A 23,232-nucleotide genomic window follows, 5' to 3' on the forward strand; every position below is an offset into this window, starting at 1 on the left:
TCAATCCCACCCCAAATTCATTGGCTGTCACTGACAATAGCTTCAACTGTACTTGCACAGTGTAAGGAATTCAATGAGGAGGCTAAGACCCGTGATTAAAACTTTAGCCGTTAGAATAACCGCTGACTCTCTTCTCCAAGAGAGTCCGTGTAGAATCTTCGATGTAGAATCCGCAATTCTACTCAATTTAAACTTTCCTGTCAACTTTCTCTCTTCAAGACAGACTATCTAGGATTGAACTTTTTTATTAAAAAGAAGATATATTTACGTAAGCTCTACACGCAACGTGGGGCTTGAACTCAGCACACTGAAGCCAGGAGTTGCATACTCTACCTACTGAGCCACCTAGGTGCCTCCTGGATTTCTTTTTTTCTAACTTTGCTTTAAGAGATACGCTTTTCTTTTCACTCTCAAAAGAAAAAAAAAACTGGAAAAATCTTAGGGCTTTTTAAAGAATCCATAAAGTAATTAGACCTGGGTCTTGTCCAGGGAAATTTACCATTAAAGATAAAGAAATCTTAGAACGTGACTGAAAATAAAGATATTTACAACAGAAAACGCCTCCTATCATATTTGCTCTGAGAAACACAGCAAAGTAAAATGCTCGATGAAGCTACTGCTGATTTCGACATTATTTATTAGGTCATCAGTTTCCAGTTTACGGCTAGCTTTTACATATGTTCCTAAGCCAAAGGAAGGGGAGCATGCCTATCCATGGACTAGGGAATCGACTATTCGTTTCGATCGGGTGAGCAGCAATCGAGGCGCAAGAAAACCCCAGGAAGGGTAGGGGCGGAAATTAGCGATTTAAACGCCCAGCTCTGGAGAAGGTGGCCGGGTGTTAAAAACAAATAGAGCAGAAGAGATTTGGGGCTAATTAAAACCAGCACAAGACACTCCCCCTCGCGTTGGCCGGGCCGGGTCTCCAGCATTTGCAGAGTTGGGGGCGGGGACTAGTTAGGATTCAAATTTAAAGCGGGACGCCCGCGCAGAGCTCAGCAGGTGCCTCCAGCCCGGCTCCCCGCGGCGGGCGTTTCCGCCCCTACCTGCCCACCGGGCCGGAAATTACCTAGCAGGGGAGCTGCCCCTCCTTTGTTGTCAGCGGTTCAACAGCGCGGAAAGCCTTAAAATGTGCGCAGCGGAGGGGACGCGGGGGCTGGTCCGCCCACGAGTACTCCACGCGTTTCCAAGCTCTTGGCCGCCCTGTCCCGTGCCGTTCTTTTAAAATGCCACTGTCCACTGGGGGACGTCGGAGTAGAGCTGGGAGGGCAGTGAGGCAGGAGGAGAGGGAGGACTGTAAAGGACGAGCGCTCAACGTACTACACAGGTTACGCTTCAAGGAGTCCAGGAGACGGAACGCATGCGCCGCCTGCATTTCAGGCGCGTGGAGAAAGTTGCGCATGTGCAGAGCCGAGAGGCAAAGAAATGCAGCGAAGGGGTGACTGGCAGGTTGAGGGCGCTTTAGCGACCGAAGAGCCACGGCGGCCAGGAGGCGCGTGCGCAGAGCGCCCGAAGGGGGTGGGGCTCCTCCAAGGGGACGGCCTCGCGCGCCCCCTGGCGCGCGCCCGGGGAGAGGAAGGAGCGGGAGGGGGCGGAGAGGAGGGAGGAGGCACGGAGGGCGGGAGGGGGGAGGGGAGCCGGAGCGAGGGAGGGTTTATCGACCGGGCGATTTTGGTTAAAATATTCAAAATGGCGGACGGAGGAGCAGCGAGTCAAGATGAGAGTTCAGCCGCGGCGGCAGCAGCAGCAGGTAATCATTACAGCATTTTACATATTCATATTCATACTCAACCCCGGCTCCCGCTGCCCCCCCCCGCGACTTAGCATAATTTATTAGTACTCAGGATTATTATAATTAACGGCGGGGAGATGGGGGGCCGGGGAGCACGGAGCCCCCGCCGGGCGCCGAGCGGAGGGGGAAAGAGGCTCGGAGCGGCCAGGCGGAGGGGGAAGACAAGGGGCAAAGGGGGCTGCGATCCACCGCCCTCCTCCTGCCCCCGGCCCACCCCGCCGCCGCTGCTCGCCCGCCCGCCCGCCGGCACCGGCCCTCCTCCTCCGCCGGCCGCCGCCGCCTCGCCGCCGAGCCCGAACCCGAGCGGGTCCGCGGCGGGTCCGCGGGGCCGGGGCACAGGGAGAGGACAATAAAGACATTTTACATATTCATAGCCGCTGGGCCGGCGGGGCGCGGGCCGGCGACCCGGGCCAGGCGGGCGCGGGGTGGGGGGGGGGGCGTGGAGGGGGATGGAGGTGGTGGAGAGCACAATGCCGGGGAGGCGGCGGGGCCGGAGCGGACCCCGGCGGCCGGACAGCCACACGCGTGCCCCCCCACCACGGGAGAGGGCCCGGGAGGGGGGGCGGCCCGGAGGGCGGCCGGGGGTGCTCCCGGGGAGAGCGTCCTGCCCGCTCCCCGCCGTCGCACGGGGGGCCGAGCGGGGCTGAGCCCGGGGGTCACGGCCCCGGGCACCTCGGCCGCGCCCCGCTTGTCCCCCGTGTGGCGGCCTGACCTGAGCCAGGCCTGCGCTCTAGGTGGGTAGGGGTGAGCGGTCGTGAGCGCTGTGAGGTGGCCTCGGGGCGGCGGGGGTGGGGAACCCGCGCAGGGGTCCGCTTCGCCCGCTCCGGAGCGGACAGGGTTGAAAGGCGGCCCTCGTGGAAAGTTCCCCTCGGAGGGGGATGTCCTCCGGGGCAGCCCCATGTGCTCTGGACCATCGGTCAGCAGTCCCCGTGGGTCCTGGAAAAGCCCCCTCTCCCTCGTGGGTCGTGCTTTCCCGGGAGAGTTGGGTTGGAGGTGCCTGGCGTGGTCTGATCTTCATCTCCCCCGTGCCCCTCCCCGCGCCCCCGCCTCTGCGCGGGACCCGGACGGACCGGGCCGGGGGCCCTCGGGGGCCTCTGGCTCCCCTGGCTCCCAGGCCCCAGAAGCACCCGGAGGCCTCCCAAGAACTCGGACGTAGAGGGCTGCGCTCCTGCCCCTGCCCCAGAACCGGCTGGCCTGACAAGTTGATAATATTCTAGATTTCCCCTCTCCTGTTGGGAGTTAGGTAGGGGCGGGGATCCCCCTCCCCGGGTGTGTGGTGGTGGTTTCTTGCTGGGTGCTGGGTCCTCTTTACTCTCTGCTTAGCCGAACCTCTCTCATTTGAATAATGTCTAATTCGGGGAGGTTTATATTATTGAAATGGCCGCCTGGCTTTCCCCGCCTCTCATGTTTAGTAATTCAGACCTTTAATAACAGCCACTCACAGCCCAACGCCGTGTTTATATTTTACATTCGCCCCATGTGCTTTTGTGGTTCGATATGATTCTTTTTTTTTTTTTTTTCCTTGGCAATCCACGGGGCTCTGAGATCAAACCCAGGCTGTGCTGGGAAGAGCAGGGGGAGAGCTAGGCCTTGGCTCCTCTAGCAGTTGCCTAGGCCTCATTCTCTGCCGCTTGATTTATTTACTAATAACCAAAATGACTTTCCCCCACCAACTTCTATATACATACCCGTCCTCCGCGGGCAAAACAAACCCTCCTGGGGCCTTAACCAGTATTAAAGCAGCTCCTAGCTAAGCTTCAACTCTGTCGTGTTTTGTTTTCTCTTAAAAGGAGTTTCTTATAGTTTGCAGGAATATTAGGCCTAAGGAAAAAAAATCTTCTCATTTTCAGAGGCGAATGAAACCTATTTTGATTTAATACAAATAAATCACTTCACTTTGGTGCTAGTTCTCCCCTGCCGCTTGGCTGCTACCTCCCAGGTAAACACTTCCAGGCTTTGTAAAGGTCTGCAGTATTTGTTAAACCAGTTGTTTTTTCCTAGGAGTTGTAGAATAAGTGTTTTAGAAATTCCAATTAACAGCACTTTCAGAATGTCTCAGTGCTGCATTTCCTTTTCAACTTCTTCATTCTGATTTAAAATAGGGCTGAAATTAATTTTGTGCTATCCCTGTCAAGGTTTGCTTATTTTAATGGGAGCGCTCCTAAAGACAGAAATGGGGTTATGTTTTGAGTGTTTGTGTCACGGTTAAATGAGGGAACACAGAAGAATAAACATAGGCATTGTGTCTACCCTGATCTTGGAACTTACTCTTGTCCCAGCACACCCACCCCTCTTTAAGTTGTCAGAATTGATTTTATGTTTAATGTAGGATCAGGACAGTTGGTCTGTGCAAGTCAGGCTGACTTCCGTTGTTTGGAAGAAACAGTAATTTTCATTTTTTGGTCTTTCCCTTGGTAAAGTTTTCTTTCCTTTTTATTTTATATAGTTTTAGTGTGTTTTTAAAAAACATAGTGTTGCTTCTCATTGGTGGCTTCTTTACTTCTGCTAGTAAAGCACCAGAGAAGTGTTATTTAGCACCAATGTGTTAAACCTTTGAAATTATAAGGCACTTTATGGTCAGTGGCTAGGTACATATTTTGGGAGACATTAGTCTTCAGTTTAATTTGTAACAAAATTGTAGATTTGATGGGCTAACAGCAAGCCAGTTTGACGTTACCCATTCTCATCATTTTTCCTCTTCCACCTCCAGTAGGCAGGCCCTGAATGCAGCAGGAAACAAATCTGCAGCTCTCATGTGAATGTTCAGGTGAATGACTGCCTCAGAGACCTGAAGCATGAGGTCGAATGGACAGAAAGCAGTAATATGATTTCATGCCTTAAATAGCATATGTTTTTGCACCCGATTCCCAAGATGTGGTCAAACTGATGATGTCATTGGACAGAGGACAAGGTGCAGTTAATTTGATTTATTGTCCTGAGGTGAAGTGTAGCAGTGAAACCTTCTCATAGGGAAACCATTTATCTCGGGACAATTTCCTTTATAGCTGCAATTTAACCACTACCGGGGCTGTAGATATTTTATCCAAGATGATAAAATGTACACTGCATTTTATAAACAAAATTCCACTGTGGATTTTTGTAATAGAGAAAAGGATGAGTATTGTTAACTGGCCTTATATTTTGGTTGGCATTCTGTGCTATTGTAAAAATTCATCTCTTCAAATTCTCAGAAGGAGACTACGGGTTTTAAGTAAGTATAATCATGGAAGTGATCAATATAAATGCTTATTTTAGAGAGGTTCTTCGTGACCTCCCAAACTCAAGTAAGAAGCTGCCAGGCTAAAGGAGAGATCATTTGCCTTAGAACCTATGTCAATGAGTAAAGTGAAGTTGAAGAGAATGAAGGCTATATATTCTTTTAGGATGAAATTATAGTGTTTAAAATAAGGTAGATACTTATAAGAAATAAGAAAGCATGTGCTTTGCAAACAGTGTTTGAAAAATAAACTTCTTTTTGGATTTGTCTTAAATTAGTCTGGACAAATTTGTGTATTGTTTTTGATTGAGGAGTGATTTTTAGAACTGTTAGGTTGTGAGGGAGTGATTCCACCTATGATTTCTGATAGCAGACTTTCCTTTTAGACATTTTTCATCCTAGTTTTTACCAGTTTATCTTAAGGTGCTGATTAAAATGCCCTGGGAATGTGGTAGGACGCGGGCTTTATCCCTAAGTCTTCCAAGCTTGATACGGAATTTTAGATTACTGTTGAGCCTTAATAAGTTTATAATCTGCCTGTCTCCTTGTGCATCTGGGAGGCAGCTTCTCTCAAGTCTTCAGAAGATCCATTGTCACTTCCTTCTTGACTTGCCCTACCTATTAATTATAATGGTACTTCTGAGTCTAGGTCTTGAAAATTCATGTGACAGCTGACCAAATGTTTTTAATATCTGAAAGGACCATTCTGCTTCCAAGCTATTACTGTAATTTTTAACATGTTTGCCAAACTAATTTCTAATTTCTTTTCATTTTGTCGTCGTCAAAAATCCCAGTAGTCAAGGAAAAGCAAATAGTGACTATTATTCAGGTTTAAATTGTATAGTATTCTGCCATATTTTTAATTTACTATTCTCTGCATCAATAGGCAGCATAAAGCAGAAGAAATAAACATGTTTTATTGCCGCCTAGATTGAAGTAATTGTTAATCGGTTATTCATCTGGTCATTGGATTTTGGAATAAGTTTAGGGCTCAGAATGTTAAATTGCTCTTACCAAGCCACCAAAGATGTTTAAAGGAGCCTTGAATATCTCAGGCTTCTACCATGACAGAACTAGAAATTTGAATGTTATCTTTCATATGTATTTTGCATTAAAAATGAAATATTTGAAGTTTCTTGAATCTGAATTATTTGATCTTGGATTTAGTTGTGGGTGTCTCTCTGTGTGTTTAAGTTGTTTTTAAAGTTGGTCACTCGCTTCATGATTATGTTTCCTTTGTACTAGGAAGACTATAATATTATGTAGTGGTGATTGCCTTATTACTAATGGTTTTTTTGTTTTGTTTTTTATGTTGAAAACCCACAGCTCTAGTCTTTGCATAGAAGTCTTTGAAGCACTATTAAAAATAATTTTCTTTTAAAATACTGGTATATGGCTGTCATAACTTGCTTTTATACAACAGTATTTGTTCAGTTACGCGGTTTTTGTGATTTGTAAATACTAGGAAAGCGCAGTTTTAAGCAGGATGTGTTTTCCCAACGGCAGTGATTATGTTTAGAACTATTTAAATAATTATTGTTTCCTGAACGGAAAAAGTAACGGACAAAACATGCTCCTTTTGGGTCACTTATGTTCTTGTTTCTGTTTCTTCTTTTAATGGTAAATGCCTAAGCCAACGTGCTTATTACTGATTTCTTCAAGGAAATCCAATGTTAGGTGTTAGAGTGCGGATTTGGTTATTGTACAACTGTCTTACTTGAGTTTCTGTATCCTTTCTGAATGAATTCTTTCGTCCTCCTCCTCTCTTTTAGGAAACTCTTTGGGCAGGGATTTTGCTTAATTCTTTTATTGTATTGCTTAAATAAGATTAATATCTTTCTGAGGGGAATCAGGGTTGAAAGAGGTAATGATTACAGATCATAGAGGAAAGCAGTTTCCTTATCCATCTTTTGCTCAACATTTTTGCACATTATTGACATTTTGTGAATAAAGATAGTAACTTTGTGGATTTATATTTCTTCTTGGGTTATTTATACTGATGTGAGTGTTATCTAATTGAATCCATGCAAAGAGCTTAGGGTGCCCCTACTCTGCCATCTTCCCAGCCTCCCTCCTATATTTCTTTTTAGGAAGGAATTTCTTTTATTTTGTACTGAAATATTTCTATGTTCTAAACTGGCTGTGAGCCCTTATAAACTCAGCAGTAATAACAATGGGAAAAAAATAGCACGAGTGGAGCTATTGCCTGACTAGTTCTGATCCATTTACAATACATTTAGAATTTGGAATATGAGAATTATCTCAAGTTTCAGATACTCTGATTTCAAGAAGCTCTTCGCATAGTGTGCATGTAGTTTATAGAATTCTGTGTGTTTTTACTAGACGGTGTTATTGAGCATTTGATAGGTTATCTTGTTTGTGCTCCTTGGTTGATACAGCTTCTTTGTTTTTTGTTTTCCAATTAAGCAAATACTCAAGTTTTCACTGTTGCCTAGATTTTGCTGACAGGACTGTTAAAATGAACAAAAGAAGAATCACTAAACCTCTAAATTTATCAGATTTTTTTTTTAAGTACTGTCCAGGAAACTGGATATTCATCCAGAAAAGGATACATATTAATTTATATATAAAAAAAAAAGACAATGCGAAAAACACAAAACTAAGCTCAATATGAGTATTGGTAGTAGCTTTACTTAGTCTGCAGTGTTGAAAGTCATTCCAAGTACAGTTTAATTTGTCACATTTATTTCATAATTCTCTGTAACTATTGGTTTTTATGTTGGAATCATAACAATAGTATATAAAGTTAAATCAGTAAAATAATAAAAATTATGGTAGGGTTTTTTGTTTTTTGTTTTTTTTTTGGACTAGCCAGCTTTCTCTTTGCAATAGAAGATATAAACAGGAATGGCTGGGAAGTGAACATTATGTTTTTTGTTTAACGTGGTCACCTTAAATAATGGAGTTGTACTGACTGGCTTTGTAACTTATGGCCTTTTTTAGAGAAAAGTGACTTACCTGTTTTCTTGTTTTAGTACACTTATTTTAAGGGTCTGCTTAATGAAAAAGTTTTTTTTTTTTTTGCTGATTCATACTGCAGGAAGAAAGTATATTATAATCAATTTTCTAAAAACAGTTATTTCATAGCTTACAAAATGTATCTGCTGTGTACCTGGTCTGATGCCAGTTGTCTTTTGGGATAACAAGGGAAATACAAGACTCTGCTCTGGTGGAGTTGGTATGTTTTCTTCTCAGGGAAAATTAAAAAACAATGTATGTAATTACATATTAAAATATGTAGCAGATAATAATGATCAGGGTAGAGATCAGGGTATGTCCAAATTTGTAGGAACCAAAGCATCCTAGAGCTGTTATGGCTGGAAGGTAGCATAGATACCATCTATCCTAAAGCCTTTATAGATGAGGACATGCTCTCACAGTGGTTTAGTGTCTTACCCTCAGTCTTAGCTGTTGAGTTAGGCATCAGAACACAAGACTTCTGACTTTCTAGACTCCTCCTCCCCACAGCCCCAATCTCCCTCTACCACACTGCTGCCAGTCAGAGGAGACTTTAAGTAGAAGAGAAGTCTTTTTTTTTTTTTTTTTAAGATTTTATTTATTTATTTGACACAGAGACAGCCAGCGAGAGAGGGAACACAAGCAGGGGGAGTGGGAGAGGAAGAAGCAGGCTCCCAGCCAAGGAGTCTGATGTGGGGCTCGATCCCAGACCGCTGGGATCACGCCCTGAGCCAAAGGCAGAGGCTCAACGACTGAGCCACCCAGGCGCCCCCAGAAGAGAAGTCTTAAAGCTGAGCTTAAGAAAAGCAAAAAGGATTTGGAGGCATGTGGTTTGTTGACTAATTGCTTTAAACACTGTTAGAGATACAAACAGGACAGTTACCTGACCTCAGCAGGCTTTCAGTCTAATAATGATATAATAAAATAGAGAATCCACGATAAATATGTTGAAGGTGTTGTCCAGTTAATCACACAGAATAAGGACCTTTGGGAGAAATTCTTGCCAGGTCTCTATATTAGGAACTATTTCATTTCTGACCAATGGTTTTGTTTTTAGTCTCCTGGACTCTGGATTGTCTAATAGACTTAGTTTCCTTTTTATCAACTACAGTGTTTAGACCGAGTTATTACCCTGAAAGGTGAGATAGGTAATTATGGTATGCATTTTTCTTAGCCTCCTCATTCCCAGTTCCATTCTATATCCTTAACTTTTGTTTTATATTTCTTTTATTGCTTCCATCTTTAAACTCTTGTTATTTTGTGTTTTATGTGGGCTGCCTTTATATCCTTTCTGGAGCAAGGCCGGTGTAAATAAAATGAAATTACCATCACCATGACATAATGATAATGTCTGTATTTTTATAGTTCTTTAAAGTTTATAGCAGCACTCTCATTTTCATTACCTCAGTTGGTCCTTTCAGGCAAGTATTATTATGCCCATTTTATAGTTGAGTAAAATAAAGCCTAGATTAAGTAACTTTCACAAGGTCATGTGCTCAGGAAGCACAGTGTTTGGGGAACCGCAGGACTTCCAGGTTAGTTATTACTTAGGCTGTATAGTGGGGAGTGGTGGAGTTGGGCCTCTGTTCTGGCGCCCTGGATGCTCTGCATTGGTGGTGCACGAGTTTGGAATTCTTTTGCTAGGCAGTAGGGAGCCATTGAATTTTTGTTTGTTTTGGACTAGCCATGATCAAAGCCCTTAATTTGAAGTGTTTAGCAGCTAATTAGAGTCAAGGGGGATGCTAAGGTTTTGAACTTAGATTACCAAGAACAGTGCCAAGTGAACAGGAAGTAGGGAGGTTGAAGAGGGAGCCATTTGGAGAATAGGCAATGAATTCAATTTTGGAAATGTCATTTGAGACATGATTGGGTGGATATTAGGTTACAGATTCATTGTGAAGATCAAAACAGTTTTACTGAACTTAATGTGATAGACATACAAATATTAGGATTGAGATTTGTGCTCATGCCACTGTGTGCGTGGACTGAGCACTGACTCTGAGTGTTGTAAATTCCAGACATCTCATTTTGACTCTGCCACTGACTTCTGCGGTGGTTTCTCTCAACAATAAGATGGTGATAATACCAGTGTTAGAGCGATGCTGTGGGGAGTAACAAATTGATAGCAGAAGCATTTTTAAAGTACTGTAATAGTTTTTCTTCCAGGAGCACAAGAGTAAAATCAGCAATTTTATTACTTGTGCTGCTGTAGAGAAGGAGAAGCGTTAGCTTTAGATTGATTGTGCGGGGCACCTGCTGCGGGCTGTACCTTTCCTTGTGCAGCCAACACCTTGGGAGAGGGCTACACTCCCCTGTGGCCGGTTTTACACTGTGGAGGTGCTGCATTGTAGCAAACATAAACTTTTAAAGTATTCTATTATCTAGCCCCCATCCCTGCCTATGCATTCTTATCTCATGCTACTTCCTTACAGAGAATGACTCAACAATTCCACCCAGGAAGTCCCCTTACATAGGCCCACCACAAACACACGGGTGCTTTTAGCAGGTTTTAATTTTTTAAAAAATCTACCTACAACTTTGTGTTGAACAGCTATTCAGGGAGGGTGGCTGTATCTTATTCTGATGCTTGGTTGGGCTCTTTTACATCCTGCCTCCCAACCCCCTACCTGTCCTGCGCCACAATCCCACCCCAGTTTGAAAGTGAACCCACCAGGGGCGCCTGGTGGCTCAGGGATCATATCCCAGGATGAGCCCCACATCGGGGGGAGCCTGCTTCTCCCTCTCTCTCTACCTGCTGCTCCCCCAGCTTGTATACTCACTCTCTCTCTCTTCTCTCTTCGTCAAATAGATAGAAAAAATTTTTTAAAAAAGAAAGTCTCCTGTTTTGGTCAGGCTGGCATTTGGGATGCTCTGTGAGAACCTCTGCTCACACTGTCCCCTCGTTTGGAACGTCACAGTGTGGGATGTAGTACAGTGAGTTGAGAGACCCGGGTTCTAGATCACTAATGAGCTTTGCGACTTTGAGACAAGTTACTTCACTGATTTTTTTTTCCTTTTTTTTTTTTTTTCCGTATTTGTAAATAAAAGAGTTTTCACACTTTTAAAAGTCATTGGAGGGTTTTTTTGAGTTCTTTTTAAAATGAATTTTAGGCAGAAGCTTATTATATAAAAGGTAAGAGTGGAGCTGTTCTGATTGAAATGGTTGTCAGGGGCAGGAAAAGCATCCTCCCTCTCTTTTCCACTGTGGCCCTCAAGGCACTTCCACAGGCTCCTTAAGGACTCCTGCTGAGCACACTGTTTGAAAGCCGTTGTCCTTGTTTATCATAAAGGACCTATCTGTTGTTCTGTCTCCAAAAATAGCTGATCTCTCAAGCCTGTGCTACTGTCCTAGTTTCTCTGAGTTTAGCACTTAATTTGTGTTCATTTAGCTAATTCAGCACTTCATTATACACAGTCTTATTTTCTTCTCTAATTGAGTTATATAAGTAAATCTTGTCTCCTCTAAGAGCCTTGAGAGCAGGAACACATTGCTAGGGACAGAGTAGACATTTAGCAGATAATGCTTGATTGATTAAATTAGGGGTTCTCAGTCTTTGCTGGGATAAGAATCACCCTTGGAACTTTCTCAACATGCAAAGGCCCAGGCCTTACCTCCAGAGTTTCTAATACAGTAGAGATCTGGCCATCCCTAGTTTAAAAAAGTTTTACAAATGATTCAGTAGCATTGAACAATTAAGATCATATAAATTAGGATAGTTGCATTCAGGACTATTGCTTAGACTATTTTGAACAATTGTTCTCAATGTACCAAAAAGGCTCTACAGTGGAAAGACAAACAGAACTAGGAAACCTAGGTCTGGGGTGTCTTCTGGGTGACTCAGTCGGTTATGCAGCTGCCTTCGGCTCAGGTCATGATCCGGGGGTCCTGGGATCAAGGCCCCTGTCAGCATGGAGCCTGCTATTCCCTCTCCCTCTGCCCCTCCCCTCGCTTGTGTGTACTTACTCTCTCTCAAATAAATAAATAAAATGGAGGAAGTTGAAGTCCTCTTTCATTACCAAAATTAAAAACAAACAAACAAAACACAAAAAACACACCTAGGTCCTTATTCTGTTTATAGCACTGTGTAGCTTTCTGATGCTTAACTTTACTGGCCCATAGGATTCTCATTGATAAATTGTGGATTGTTTTCATACGTTTTTGTTTTGTTTTTCAAGCTATGAAATTCTTCAGTACTATCTTTTGGGTGAAGGCCAGTAAACACAGACACTTTGAGTAGCTTGGCTTTCATCTAAATATATTTTAATAAAGAGATTAAAAATATAGACTGATAAATTATTGAACACTACATCTGAAACTAATGATGTACTATAAGTTGGCTAATTGAATTTAAATTAAAAACAAAAAACAAAAAAACAAGCAAAACCCCAAACAAACAAAAAAAGAATACAGAACATGACAGGCTTGATCCTATCTTAGCAATAGAGCTAAATCATATATGAGATGGGTAGTCCAAAAGGTGTTATTTAGATCTTAAACTTGAAACATCTTATTAGAATGTGAATGAACAAGGACAGTAAGCTTATCAGGAACTGTAGTAGTTCTCAATGTGAACATGAATTGGATTATAATTAACCAACCTGACTGGTCCTTCTGCATTCACTTAATTCAGTAAATATTTATAGAGAGTCTTTTATTTCTTGCCATGTACCCAACACTGGAAATAGAATAGTGAGTAAGATGGATACAGTTTTTGCCTTCAAAGCTTACAATCTGTTGGGCAAGTTCTACATTAAATAACACTGTTCCTACGTGACTGAGTTAAACATGGGAGATAGGGCCATAAGCATAAGATAGAGGACACCTAATCTGGACAAGAGGATTTGGGAAGGACTGCCTAAGGAAGTGATGTTTACACTGAGACATGAAGGATGAATGACAGTTAATCAGTCCAAGGCCAAGTAGGAAGTGGGATTGCAAATGTTCTAAGCAAAGGGAACAGTATATACATTACTCTTGAAACTAGTGAAAACACAGCACTTTCAAGGAAGTCAAGTTTGGTCTGTCTGATCCAGAAGGAGTAAGATTTAGCTGAAGAGCTGAGGATGATTTTATTATAAGGTTATTTTTATGTGATCTTTGTCCTTTTTAATGACCAAATACACAGGCAAAATCTGTGGAAGAGATTCCATACCCTCCACCAAGTGTATTAATTTCCAGTGACAATAATAACATTTACCAAGTCTTTGTGCCAGTTTCAAAATGCTTTATGTGCATTTTCGCATTAATCTTCACAATGACCCTGAGGTGTGTGCAGTCGTCATCCTCATCTTTCACATGAGAAAGCTGTAGTTGAAAGAGGCTAAGTGGCACATCTAGGTCTCTGACCTATTTTGATTGTGGCAGTAGGCAATTAAGAGAACTCTCATGCTCTTAACCATTAAATTCTGTTTCAAGTCACTTGGATAATGAAGTAGGTAGCAACTCTTACTTCTGAGTTTATCCTTCGTGCACTTACACGGTTCCCAAGCCCAAATTGTGTGGTCTAGAGCTAATTGTGTACTCATCTCTATCTTGCTATTTGGCGAGCTGGACAACTGATTACTACATGTACTGTTAACTTAGCTTTCCGGTATCTCCAGATGTTGATTACAAAAATATTTTGTAGGGCACCTGGGTGGCTTAGTTGGTTAAGCGTCCAACTCTTGGTTTTGGTTCAAGTCATGATCTCAGGGCATCCGGCTCTGTGCTCAGCGCCGAGTCTGCTTGTCCCTCTCCCTCTGTTCCTCCCCCTGTCCTCTCTCTCTAAAATAATACATGAAATCTTTTAAAAAAATATTTTGAACTGTGTACAGATTGCTGAATCTGGCAACCCATAAATCCGGAACATTTTGGATTTCTGTTAAGAATTTAAAACGAAAGCTATTTGCAAATGTTAACGTTCAGATAATTTTTTATTTGGGGCATCGTTTATTTTATATTTTTTCATGACCCAGTTTGCTACATAGGAAATTAGGACTTATACTGTTACGTATTATTTTGATTAACATGTCTTTAAAATATTTTACAGAGAGGGAGGCAAACCATAAGACACTTTTGACTTTAGAGAACAAACTGAGGGTTGCCGGAGGGGAGGTGGGTAAGGGGATGGGCTAAATGGGTGATGGGCATTAAGGAGGGCACTTCTTATGATGAGCACTGGGTGTTATATGTAAGTGATGAATCACTAAATTCTACTCCTGAAACTAATACTACACTATATGTTAACTAACTTGAACTTAAATAAAATCTTGGAAGAAAATAATAATTTAAATAAATAAATAAATTTTTTAATGTTTAATGAGTTGTGACTTAAAATTTATGTACAGGTAGATACCATGTATTTGTTTACCATTCCCTTTACCCCTTACCAAACTATTATTAAACCAGGGGTGTAGCTTTCAGTTGAGGAAACATGGCAGTTGATTGATTATTGTTTCTGATAAGTTAGTCATTTAAATTGGTGTTCTCAATCATATATACCCTGTTCAGTCTTGCCCAGTGTCACCCTGTTCAGTTGTTAGGCTGTTTGTATCTGAAATATTTTTCTTTACACTGCCTTGCTGAGAGCCACTCCCCCGTTCCCCTGGTGCTTTCTCATGTAGTCAGCCAAGAATGCTGTTTCGGGAGACTAATATATATACACTTATATACCAATCGGATTGGAATTAGAAAGGAATTGGTGAAAGTCCTTTGATGTTATGAGAGGCATTGTAAACATCACTATAGCCTGGGAAGACGAATTAATAATTTAAAGAGTATTGCTGTAAGAAATCATGTTGTGAATTCAGAGATTTAGACTATAGTGTCATAGCCATTGCCGGGTCATGATGCTGGAATCTTGTCTTATCGGTAATGTAATGCTATAAGGACCAGTATGAGGTTAGGTTCAATTATTGAGCCCCTTTCTGGAATGTGCTTGTGAGTATGTGCAGAGACATGCCCACTGGTGCATAGTGCATCACCCCAGATGTGCCTGACCCCTCATGTATGTGCACATAATTTTAAAAAGGAATCAAGAGTGTATATCTGTTATGAAACCCCCCCCCCCTTTTCTTAAACTTTTGCAACAATCCCTATTTAGGATTTGTTGAGGCCATTAAATTAGTTTTTTTTTTTTTTTTTTTTTTTGCTAGGTATAACCTTTGGGTAATTTCAAGGCTAACTTTTTTTTCCTTTTTTTTTTTTTTAAGATGTCTTAACTTTATTTAGTTGAATAACTTCTAGTGGCATAAATAACATGATAAATTAATTGTTGAATTATGACTCAGGGTGGCCATAGCTGATCAAGGGTGATTCTTAGGTTAAACAGAGAGGCCCAATGAAGTCAGCAGAGCAGAAATTTTTATCTTGTCTTATAAAACTAGAAAATACTGACATGGCTGCAGGTTTCAGTTCTTCAAAACTAACGTAACCCGCCTTTTTTTTTTTAAGATTGCATTTATTCATTTGAGAAAGAGCGCAGGGTGGGGGGAGGTTGGCAAGGAGAGGGAGAGCAAGAGAGAGAAGCAGACTCCCCGCTGAGTAGGGAGCCCTGATATGTGGGGCTTGAACCCAGGACCCTGAGATCACAACCTGAGCAGAAATCAAGAGTTGGACGGTCAACTGACTGAGCCACCCAGGTGCCCCATAACCTGCCTTTTTTATCTAACAGTTGTTCATAAATATCCTTCCACATCTCACCTTTTCAGTGGTTACACAGTATTTTATTGTATAGGTGGACCAACTAATTTGCTTGATCCCTTTTGATATGTTAGATATTTTTCTGTAGTTATAAGCACCCATCTATAATATTATTTTTTTTAAAGGTTTTATTTTTAAGTAATCTCTACACCCAACACGAGGCTCAAACTCACAACCCCAAGATCGAGGTGCATGTTCCACCCACTGAGCCAGCCAGGCGTCCCTATAATGTTTTATTTTTTTAATATAAATTCTTAGGAATAAGAAGTTTAGGATAAAAAAATTACACCTTTAAAAATTTTGGGTACGTTATCGTATATTTTTGTCTACAATATATATTTTATCTGCAGTATTTAATAGTGTCAGTTTTCTCACAAGCTCTTTTAAATTTTTGCTATGGTGACAGATGAAAAGTATCTATCAACATATTTTCATATTTTTACTGTAAGTTGGGCATCTTTTTAATTTTTTTTCGTTTTCAGTATATTTTTCAAATGTAAAACAATGATTTTTTTTTTCTTGCTGTATTGCATGGTTCTAGCCTTTCAGAATACGTGTGGTTTCCCTGAAAATTTATAACTTAAATATTCTCTGTCCATGAGTACCGCCCCCTTCTTCCATCTAATTACTTTTTATCCATCTTTTGAGAAGTAGTTTAGGGATGAGAGAAGAGACGGGTCATCTGCTGGGAACTCTTCAACTTCCCTACTGCCTTCCCCATTTCCCCAGACTTTCAAAGTCTGAGTCCAAGTTAGAGACCTTTCTCTGTTTCTATACATCCTATTCAGACATCTCTCTAGCACTTTTAATTATTGGTGAACTTATTTCTTTTTCAGAGTAGCTTAAGCTCTATGCGGTTAAGGACTGTGTTTTATCCCTGACATTTAACACATGCTATGTATGTATGTGCTGCTTAACAAGGATGTGTTTGTTTATTGGTTTTCTTTTACAGAATCAATTTTACATCTGTTACACCAAACAGCATTTTAAACACTGACCTAATAAGATAAAGCAAAGACAAAAGCGTCATCTTAGAAACAACACCATCACATAACTGTCTTCAAACATTATTGCAGTTTAACTTTTCATAATTTGACAACGTAGACAACTAGTTTTAATAGAGAATACTAAGCAGATAGGACTGCTTTATTAGGTAAGAATTTTACAGACGTTACCTGTGTTACGAGGGAGGCGAGAACCAGCAACCCTGCCGTGGAACTTGTGGCCCTTTCCACCGCCACGGCCCTCGTGGCCCGCACGTGTCAGCCCTCGCGTCTCCCCGTGCTGGTGGACTGGTTCGGTGATGCACGGGGTGGCAGGATCTCTTCTGATAGCTTGATGGAGCGGACCAGTGAGGATAACCTCTAGGATTTTGTATGTGGAATCCTCACCAACCCAGTAAGACTTGGGGACGCTGAGAGCCGCAGAGCGGGGTCCAGCTCACTCCCAGGCAGCCCCGGAGGCTTCCAGCCGACTTCCGCGGTTTTACACCGCGCTGGCCAGGCCTGCGGCGGGTCGTGCCTTAGGAACTGCGCGTCTGCGCCTGCGGTGCACAGGAACCGCGCGTCCGACCGGCGTGGCCGGGTGGGCGGGGCCGGGAGCACCGGAGCAGGCTGGCCGGCCCCCCCAGCTCCCAGGCCTCCTGCCCCCCGCTCCTCCGCCCCCGACCAGCGTCAGGGCCGCGGAGCCCACCCTCCGCTGCTGCTTCCTCCGCGGCTCCGGCGCGCTTGGAAGCGCCCATCTTGGCTTTCGTTTCAGCCAGTGGCTGCTGCCAGCCGGGAGGGATCAACAAGTATTGATGGAGTGGTGTTTTGATTTTCATATTTTCTTCGATTAACATACTTCTAGTGGAAGAGGAGAATGAACTTGTATCCTTAAGAGAGCCTGGGATTATCACCAAATGAAAAAAAAATGTCATGGCCCATGTAATCTAAAATTAATAGTTACGAATTCTTTATTCTCTTTGTAACGCGTTGGTGTTTGTTTTATATATCAAGTATTTAAAATCCTACAACTTTGAGTAAAATTTACTTTCCAAGGAGATCTAGCATGTTTATCCTGTGCCTTTGAGTGCTCTCTCTGCGGTCCTTGGTATATTGATCTCCCGCCGTAGGAAGCACATAGGGAATTGAGAAGAGCTCTGTCTCTGGAACCGGACAGATCTGGGTTGGAATCTTGGCTTTGCCATTTACTGGCTGTGGGCCAGTGGGCTAGTTATTTAGCCTCTGTGCCGTAGTCTACAGAACCATTTATTTCGCTTAACAAGTTATGCATAGCATATATTTTCTGAATGCTTACAATTTGCAAGGCACTGTTCTGAGTTTGGGATTGTAATGGCCACAGGACTTGCCTTTATGGAGTATCCCATGTGCCAAGGTTCTCTTCTCTGTGACTGTTACGCATTTGCCCTCTTTCCCTGGATCTGTAGCTAATTTCTCTTCCATTTAGCAGAGCTTCAGTGACAGCCAAATCTTGTTAATCTGGAACCAGCTTGTGTGCAGACTAACCATTGTTTAAAAGAAATAGTGCATTTTTGAAAGAATAAAAAATGATTAACAGAAACATCTACGTATTCTAAGTGATCGCTCATTGATCCCTGTATGGTGGTAATCAGTAAATGCTAGCTGTATTTATCATCTTGGTAGTCAGATGCTTTCTTTTTCTAGCCATCTATTAGCTGTTCAATCAGAGAGAGGGGACAGTTGCAGTCTGGGTAGGGATTGGTCAGCTGTGGCACTGGAATCTTGGAGAGCAGAATCATACCTTACCGTTGTACAAAATATTCCTTTCAGCACAAGGAAACTAGAGTGAGCATACATTTTTACTCTGCATGCTCTTAAGACAGTTTAATTTTTTAATCAAATATTTGGGAGGGGAAGGGTAGAGGAGGGATGGAGCGATAATGCTGTTTGGGCAGTCAATTTAGACTTGACATACGTGGTAGGACTCAACCCAAAATCTTTCCAGTGCTGGATTGAACTGCGGTCTAACCTTCGAGCAAACGTGGGGTTCTCTGAGGGATGGGGAACAAGAAATATAAAGAAACTGACAATGAGGAATATAATTTAACTTCTGAGTGGAGATGGCTCAGTAGTGTTATGTGTGAACCAGTGTTGACATACAGCACTTACAGCACTTAAAAGTCTCTTGGTGGCCAGGACTGATGGTAGCAACCTTGAAGGAGAGAGGCTACCCAGCAAAAACATGATCATGCTTGCTGTGGAGTTTAAACATCTACCTAGATCATAGATCACGCTGGGTTATTTAGAAAGCTGAGTGGTCAGTAGTCTCAGATTGTTGCACCGCGTAGGGTTTTTCTTAATATTGGGGGGGGGGGGGAAGGGCTAGATAAGACACAGCTCACAGTAACAATCTGTTTTTCCAGGTAGTACCCTTTTGGCCATTTTTATCAAGCAGTTTTTATGTTCTCTTTGTCAAGTGTAACATTTTACAGTGTTGAGTGATGCCTGTGGAATAATAAACATTTCTAAGTATCATATATATAACTTTAACTATACAGTAAGTTTGGTTACATTTACACAGTCATTTTTTACTACCATTTATCTAATTTATATAAATAAGTAAATTATTTGGGATACTCCCTTATCTTTTCTCTATACCCCTTCTCTTCTTAATTTCCCTTCCTTCTTTCCCCCGTTAATTAAGATTTGGCTGGATTTTATTTTTTCGATCCATACATCCTGTTCTCCAAATCCTTCCTGTACCTTGACTTCTCACGTGACTCTTTTTTCCTGACCCCTTAAATTTAAAAAGAAAATTGTTCTTATGATTCATTAATGCAGACTATCCATTTGTTTCATTTTGTCCCGTCCCCCCAAATTTAAGGTAGTTTTTAAAGATTCATAGACTAGGGGCGCCTGGGTGGCGCAGTCGTTAAGCGTGTGCCTTCGGCTCAGGGCGTGATCCCGGTGTTCTGGGATCGAGCCCCACATCAGGCTCCTCCGCTAGGAGCCTGCTTCTTCCTCTCCCACTCCCCCTGCTTGTGTTCCCTCTCTCGCTGGCTGTCTCTCTCTGTCAAATAAATAAATAAAATCTTTAAAAAAAAAAATTCATAGACTAGCAAGAAATGCAAAATAAAGATGTAAAATAAAATCAAAGGCCTCATATAAAAATCTAATATTTGCTTTCAGTGGAGTATAAATATTTCTCTAAACTTCATATTAGATGGTGGAAAAAAGAAACCTAGTCAATTTATGCCCATAACATTTAAAAGCAAACACACTTTTGTTTTAGGAGAAGCACAATTCCTTGACCCTAAGATTAGAAGGAAATTTCTCCTCTGTGGCCCTATAAACAGGACCCCATGTTGTGGAATGAGCAGTGGTCTCATTGTCGCCTACTATGCACGCACCAGCAAATTCCGTAACACCCCTCTGTAGGCTGAACATAACAACCAGAGAACCTCAGATTGGAGAGGTGAGGATGATGCAAAACAGAGTCTAAGCTACAAGAGGTAGAGATTTTGGAATAATTAGAAGGCTAGAGATCATGCATATCCTTTAGTCAATCTTCTATAAATATTCCTTCTCTGAACTTTTTGTTGAGGAAGGAAGTATATCTATGTTCACATTAGTACAGGAGTATTGGCAGTAAGAAGTTTTTTCAGAATAAATAATTGGGCTGCTCTGGGTTTGAAATTCTGTTTGTTGGTACTCATTATCGAAGGTGTAGAGAGAGAAGGTGGTCTTGTTCAGGAATTCTAGTCGGCTACTCAGGCGGCCCCTCGAAGGGTGTTACTACTACACTGGCAGGTTCGTTGGCAGGCCGGCTTCTTAGGAACTCAGTTTTGTTACCATACTTGCAGGCATTTGAGTTCAAGGGAACTGACTCTTGCTAACCAAATACAGGATCAGACAGAAATAGAAACAATGCTTGTTTGTGTTACTCTATCATGAGAACTATACTTGCATGGTGGACTAGAATTTTTGTCCATTCAGCAGTACGTAATCTTGCTTTAAGAGAAGCCAAATTTATAATCAGAAGAGTTGCTTAGTGACTCTTCCTTGGTCAAGGCCAAGGAAATTAATTAATTATGCTAATTGTCAGGACATACCTTTTCTGCTGGCTAAGAAATATTTTGCCCTGAACAGTTCTGGGCACATCCTGAAAATTTTTGTTTTCTAGACTTCCCTTTCCCATTCTTATTCCAGGCACTGTCCTCTGAAAACACTGTTTGCCACTGACAGAGAAAACTTGGTTAAAGAGTCTGCTTAAAAGGTATTATAAATAAGGGAAAAGGTTGATACTTGATATTTGGATTACGTGTGAATCCCAACTCCTCATGTTGTTCTTGTTTGCCAAGCTGTTAAGACATAGTTAGCTCTCAGTTCTAATAAATATGTGTATCTTGCATAGTTTTCACTGCTTTGCCGGAGTAAACGAACGTATCTAAAAGTGCAGCCCGTGGGCGCAGTTCAGGTGGTAATTCTAATGCATATGACAGGTGTACGCATGCATACTGAACTGCTCTGGTGGCTTGATGGTTACATTTTGGCATTGTAGTCAAATTTGATACTCCCATCCCACCTTTCCCTTTTATTTTCATTCTAGCAGGTGCTGGGAATGCTAGAAGCAGAATACACAGCCCCTTGAACAACAATGTGCTTTGAAAAGTGATCGCTTTAATGCAGACATGAAAGTCCCCTGTCAGCTTTAAACCAGAGTTTAGGAGCCTGGAATGATTGAAATTGACATTAGGTAGAGGAACCTGGTGGTATTAGGACAATTGGCTGTCTGTTTGAAAAAAGAAATTGTGTGTCAGGGTCATTCCTTATGCCATACAGAAAAATGAGTTCTGGAGAGATTAAAGATATAAATGTTTAAAGAAGAACTCAGAAGTGCTAGGACAAAAAGTAGGGGTAATTTTAATTTAGTTTTAGGAATGAAAAGCCTTTTTGACATGACACACAATTCATAAAAGATTTGATAGATTTAATTGTGTAAAATATGTAAGGTTCTACCTGCCAAAAGAATCTGCAGATATAAATAAAGTACATAATATGTGCAGGAAATTTTGGTAATAGAAAATATTGGAAAATATTAGCCTATATGATAGAGTTAATTTTTTCTTAATGTATTAAATACTTTTAGACATCCAAAATAAATGACAAATATCTCAGTTGAAAAATTGTCAAAATGTATGAATAGGCAATTCACTTAGGAGTATAAACGTTTGAACCCTGATTAAGATTCTCAGCTGTGTGCAGGGCGCCTGGGTGGCTCAGTCCTTAAGCGTCTGCTTTGGCTCAGGTCATGATCCCAGCATCCTGGGATCGAGCCCCACATCGGGCTCCCTGCTCAGGTGAGCCTGCTTCTCCCTCTCCCTCTGCCTGCTGCTCCCCCTGCTACGCTCTCTCTCTGTCAAATAAATAAATAAAATCTTAAAAAAAAAAAAAAAAAGATTCTCAGCTGCAAAGACAGAACCTTCTTCAAGTCAGAAAGATGAAAAACGAAAGGATGAAGAAATTAGATGTGTGCTTTCAGTTGGGATAGTGGGGAAATTAACACGTTAGGGGGAAGAATAGAGCTGAAGTGAATTCTGGCAATTATGTAGAGGTAATTTATGAGTGTTTTATATACTTGGTAACTTTATTGCTTTAAAGGAGGAAAAAATATTTAAAATCAGGAAATAGTTGAGAAGGGATTCCTGCCATTCCTGACTTAATATGTGGGACAACAGATAAGTGATTTGGGTTTATGCCTTGCCTGAGCTTTTGCAGTAATTGTTAACTTGTTCCAAGATCAGTGTCTCACAGATAACTGAAAGTCATCTGTTGTTTTAACTTACTTTTTCTTGTGCTCCTGCACAGACGTCTTTAATAAATGCTTCCAGTGTCCTCATGAAGATACTGTTTTGTGGTGGTTCGAAGCCCTACCCGAGTTTTTCAACGTTATGTTTATGGGCATTTCCATTCTGATTCAGAACTCAACTCTGGAACTTTTGAGTTAGGGGACTACTTGTTTGGTAATGAAATTGTCACCCAGGAGAGAGGAGTTAACCAGCAATCCTCCTTCCCTCCTTTTTCTCATTGGCCGGTACAAACAATAATCTTAGCACAGCTCTCTCTTCTGTTACACCCTGCTTGTCTTCTCCAGGCTTGACTCCAAATGGTCTACAGAATCTTTTTTCTAGGGCCCCGTGAAATAACTCCTTTAAAAAGGATTCAGAAATCTTGCTTCTAGGTACCGCTGGGTTGTAAACATAGTGATATCAGCAAAGTTCACTGAGCAGATGCGGTGCTGCTGTTACAAGGATATTAAAGCAAAATTTGCTATAGGTAAATAAGTTAACAGCAAGTTTTGTTGCTTGAGCTGAAAAATTAATTAACAATCTCAGTTGGCGGTATTAGCTTAAGGTGGAACGGTTCTGTGTTATATAAAATAATTTCTCAGGTTTGTTTTTAGCTCACGTGCCGGTCACTGTTTTTTGTGAATTGCCTCATTTAATCCTCACCTCAGCACTACGATGTGCATAATGTTACCTATGTCTTATAGATGTGGAAACTGAAGCACAGGGAAGTTATGTAATTTTCCAGTGTTAAC

At 41.9% G+C, this 23,232-nt stretch overlaps 1 protein-coding gene across 4 annotated transcripts in view; it reads left to right on the plus strand.

The window, feature by feature from the left end:
• Positions 1 to 1,669: 1,669 nt before the first annotated feature.
• POU2F1 (POU class 2 homeobox 1) overlaps positions 1,670 to 23,232 on the plus strand; it is a 174,277-nt gene continuing 152,714 nt past the window's right edge. Inside the window, exon 1 of one of the 4 annotated variants that reach the window (XM_026509458.4) lies at positions 1,670 to 1,750. In XM_026509458.4, the coding sequence (XP_026365243.1) occupies positions 1,690 to 1,750 (61 nt within the window). In that variant the 5' untranslated portion in view covers positions 1,670 to 1,689. The remainder of the gene's footprint in view (positions 1,751 to 23,232) is intronic. The other 3 variants (XM_048225450.2, XM_044387954.3, XM_057315345.1) reach the window with 3 other exon arrangements.

This window comes from Ursus arctos, unplaced genomic scaffold, assembly GCF_023065955.2.
Source record: "Ursus arctos isolate Adak ecotype North America unplaced genomic scaffold, UrsArc2.0 scaffold_2, whole genome shotgun sequence".
Classification (NCBI taxonomy): Eukaryota; Metazoa; Chordata; class Mammalia; order Carnivora; family Ursidae; genus Ursus; species Ursus arctos.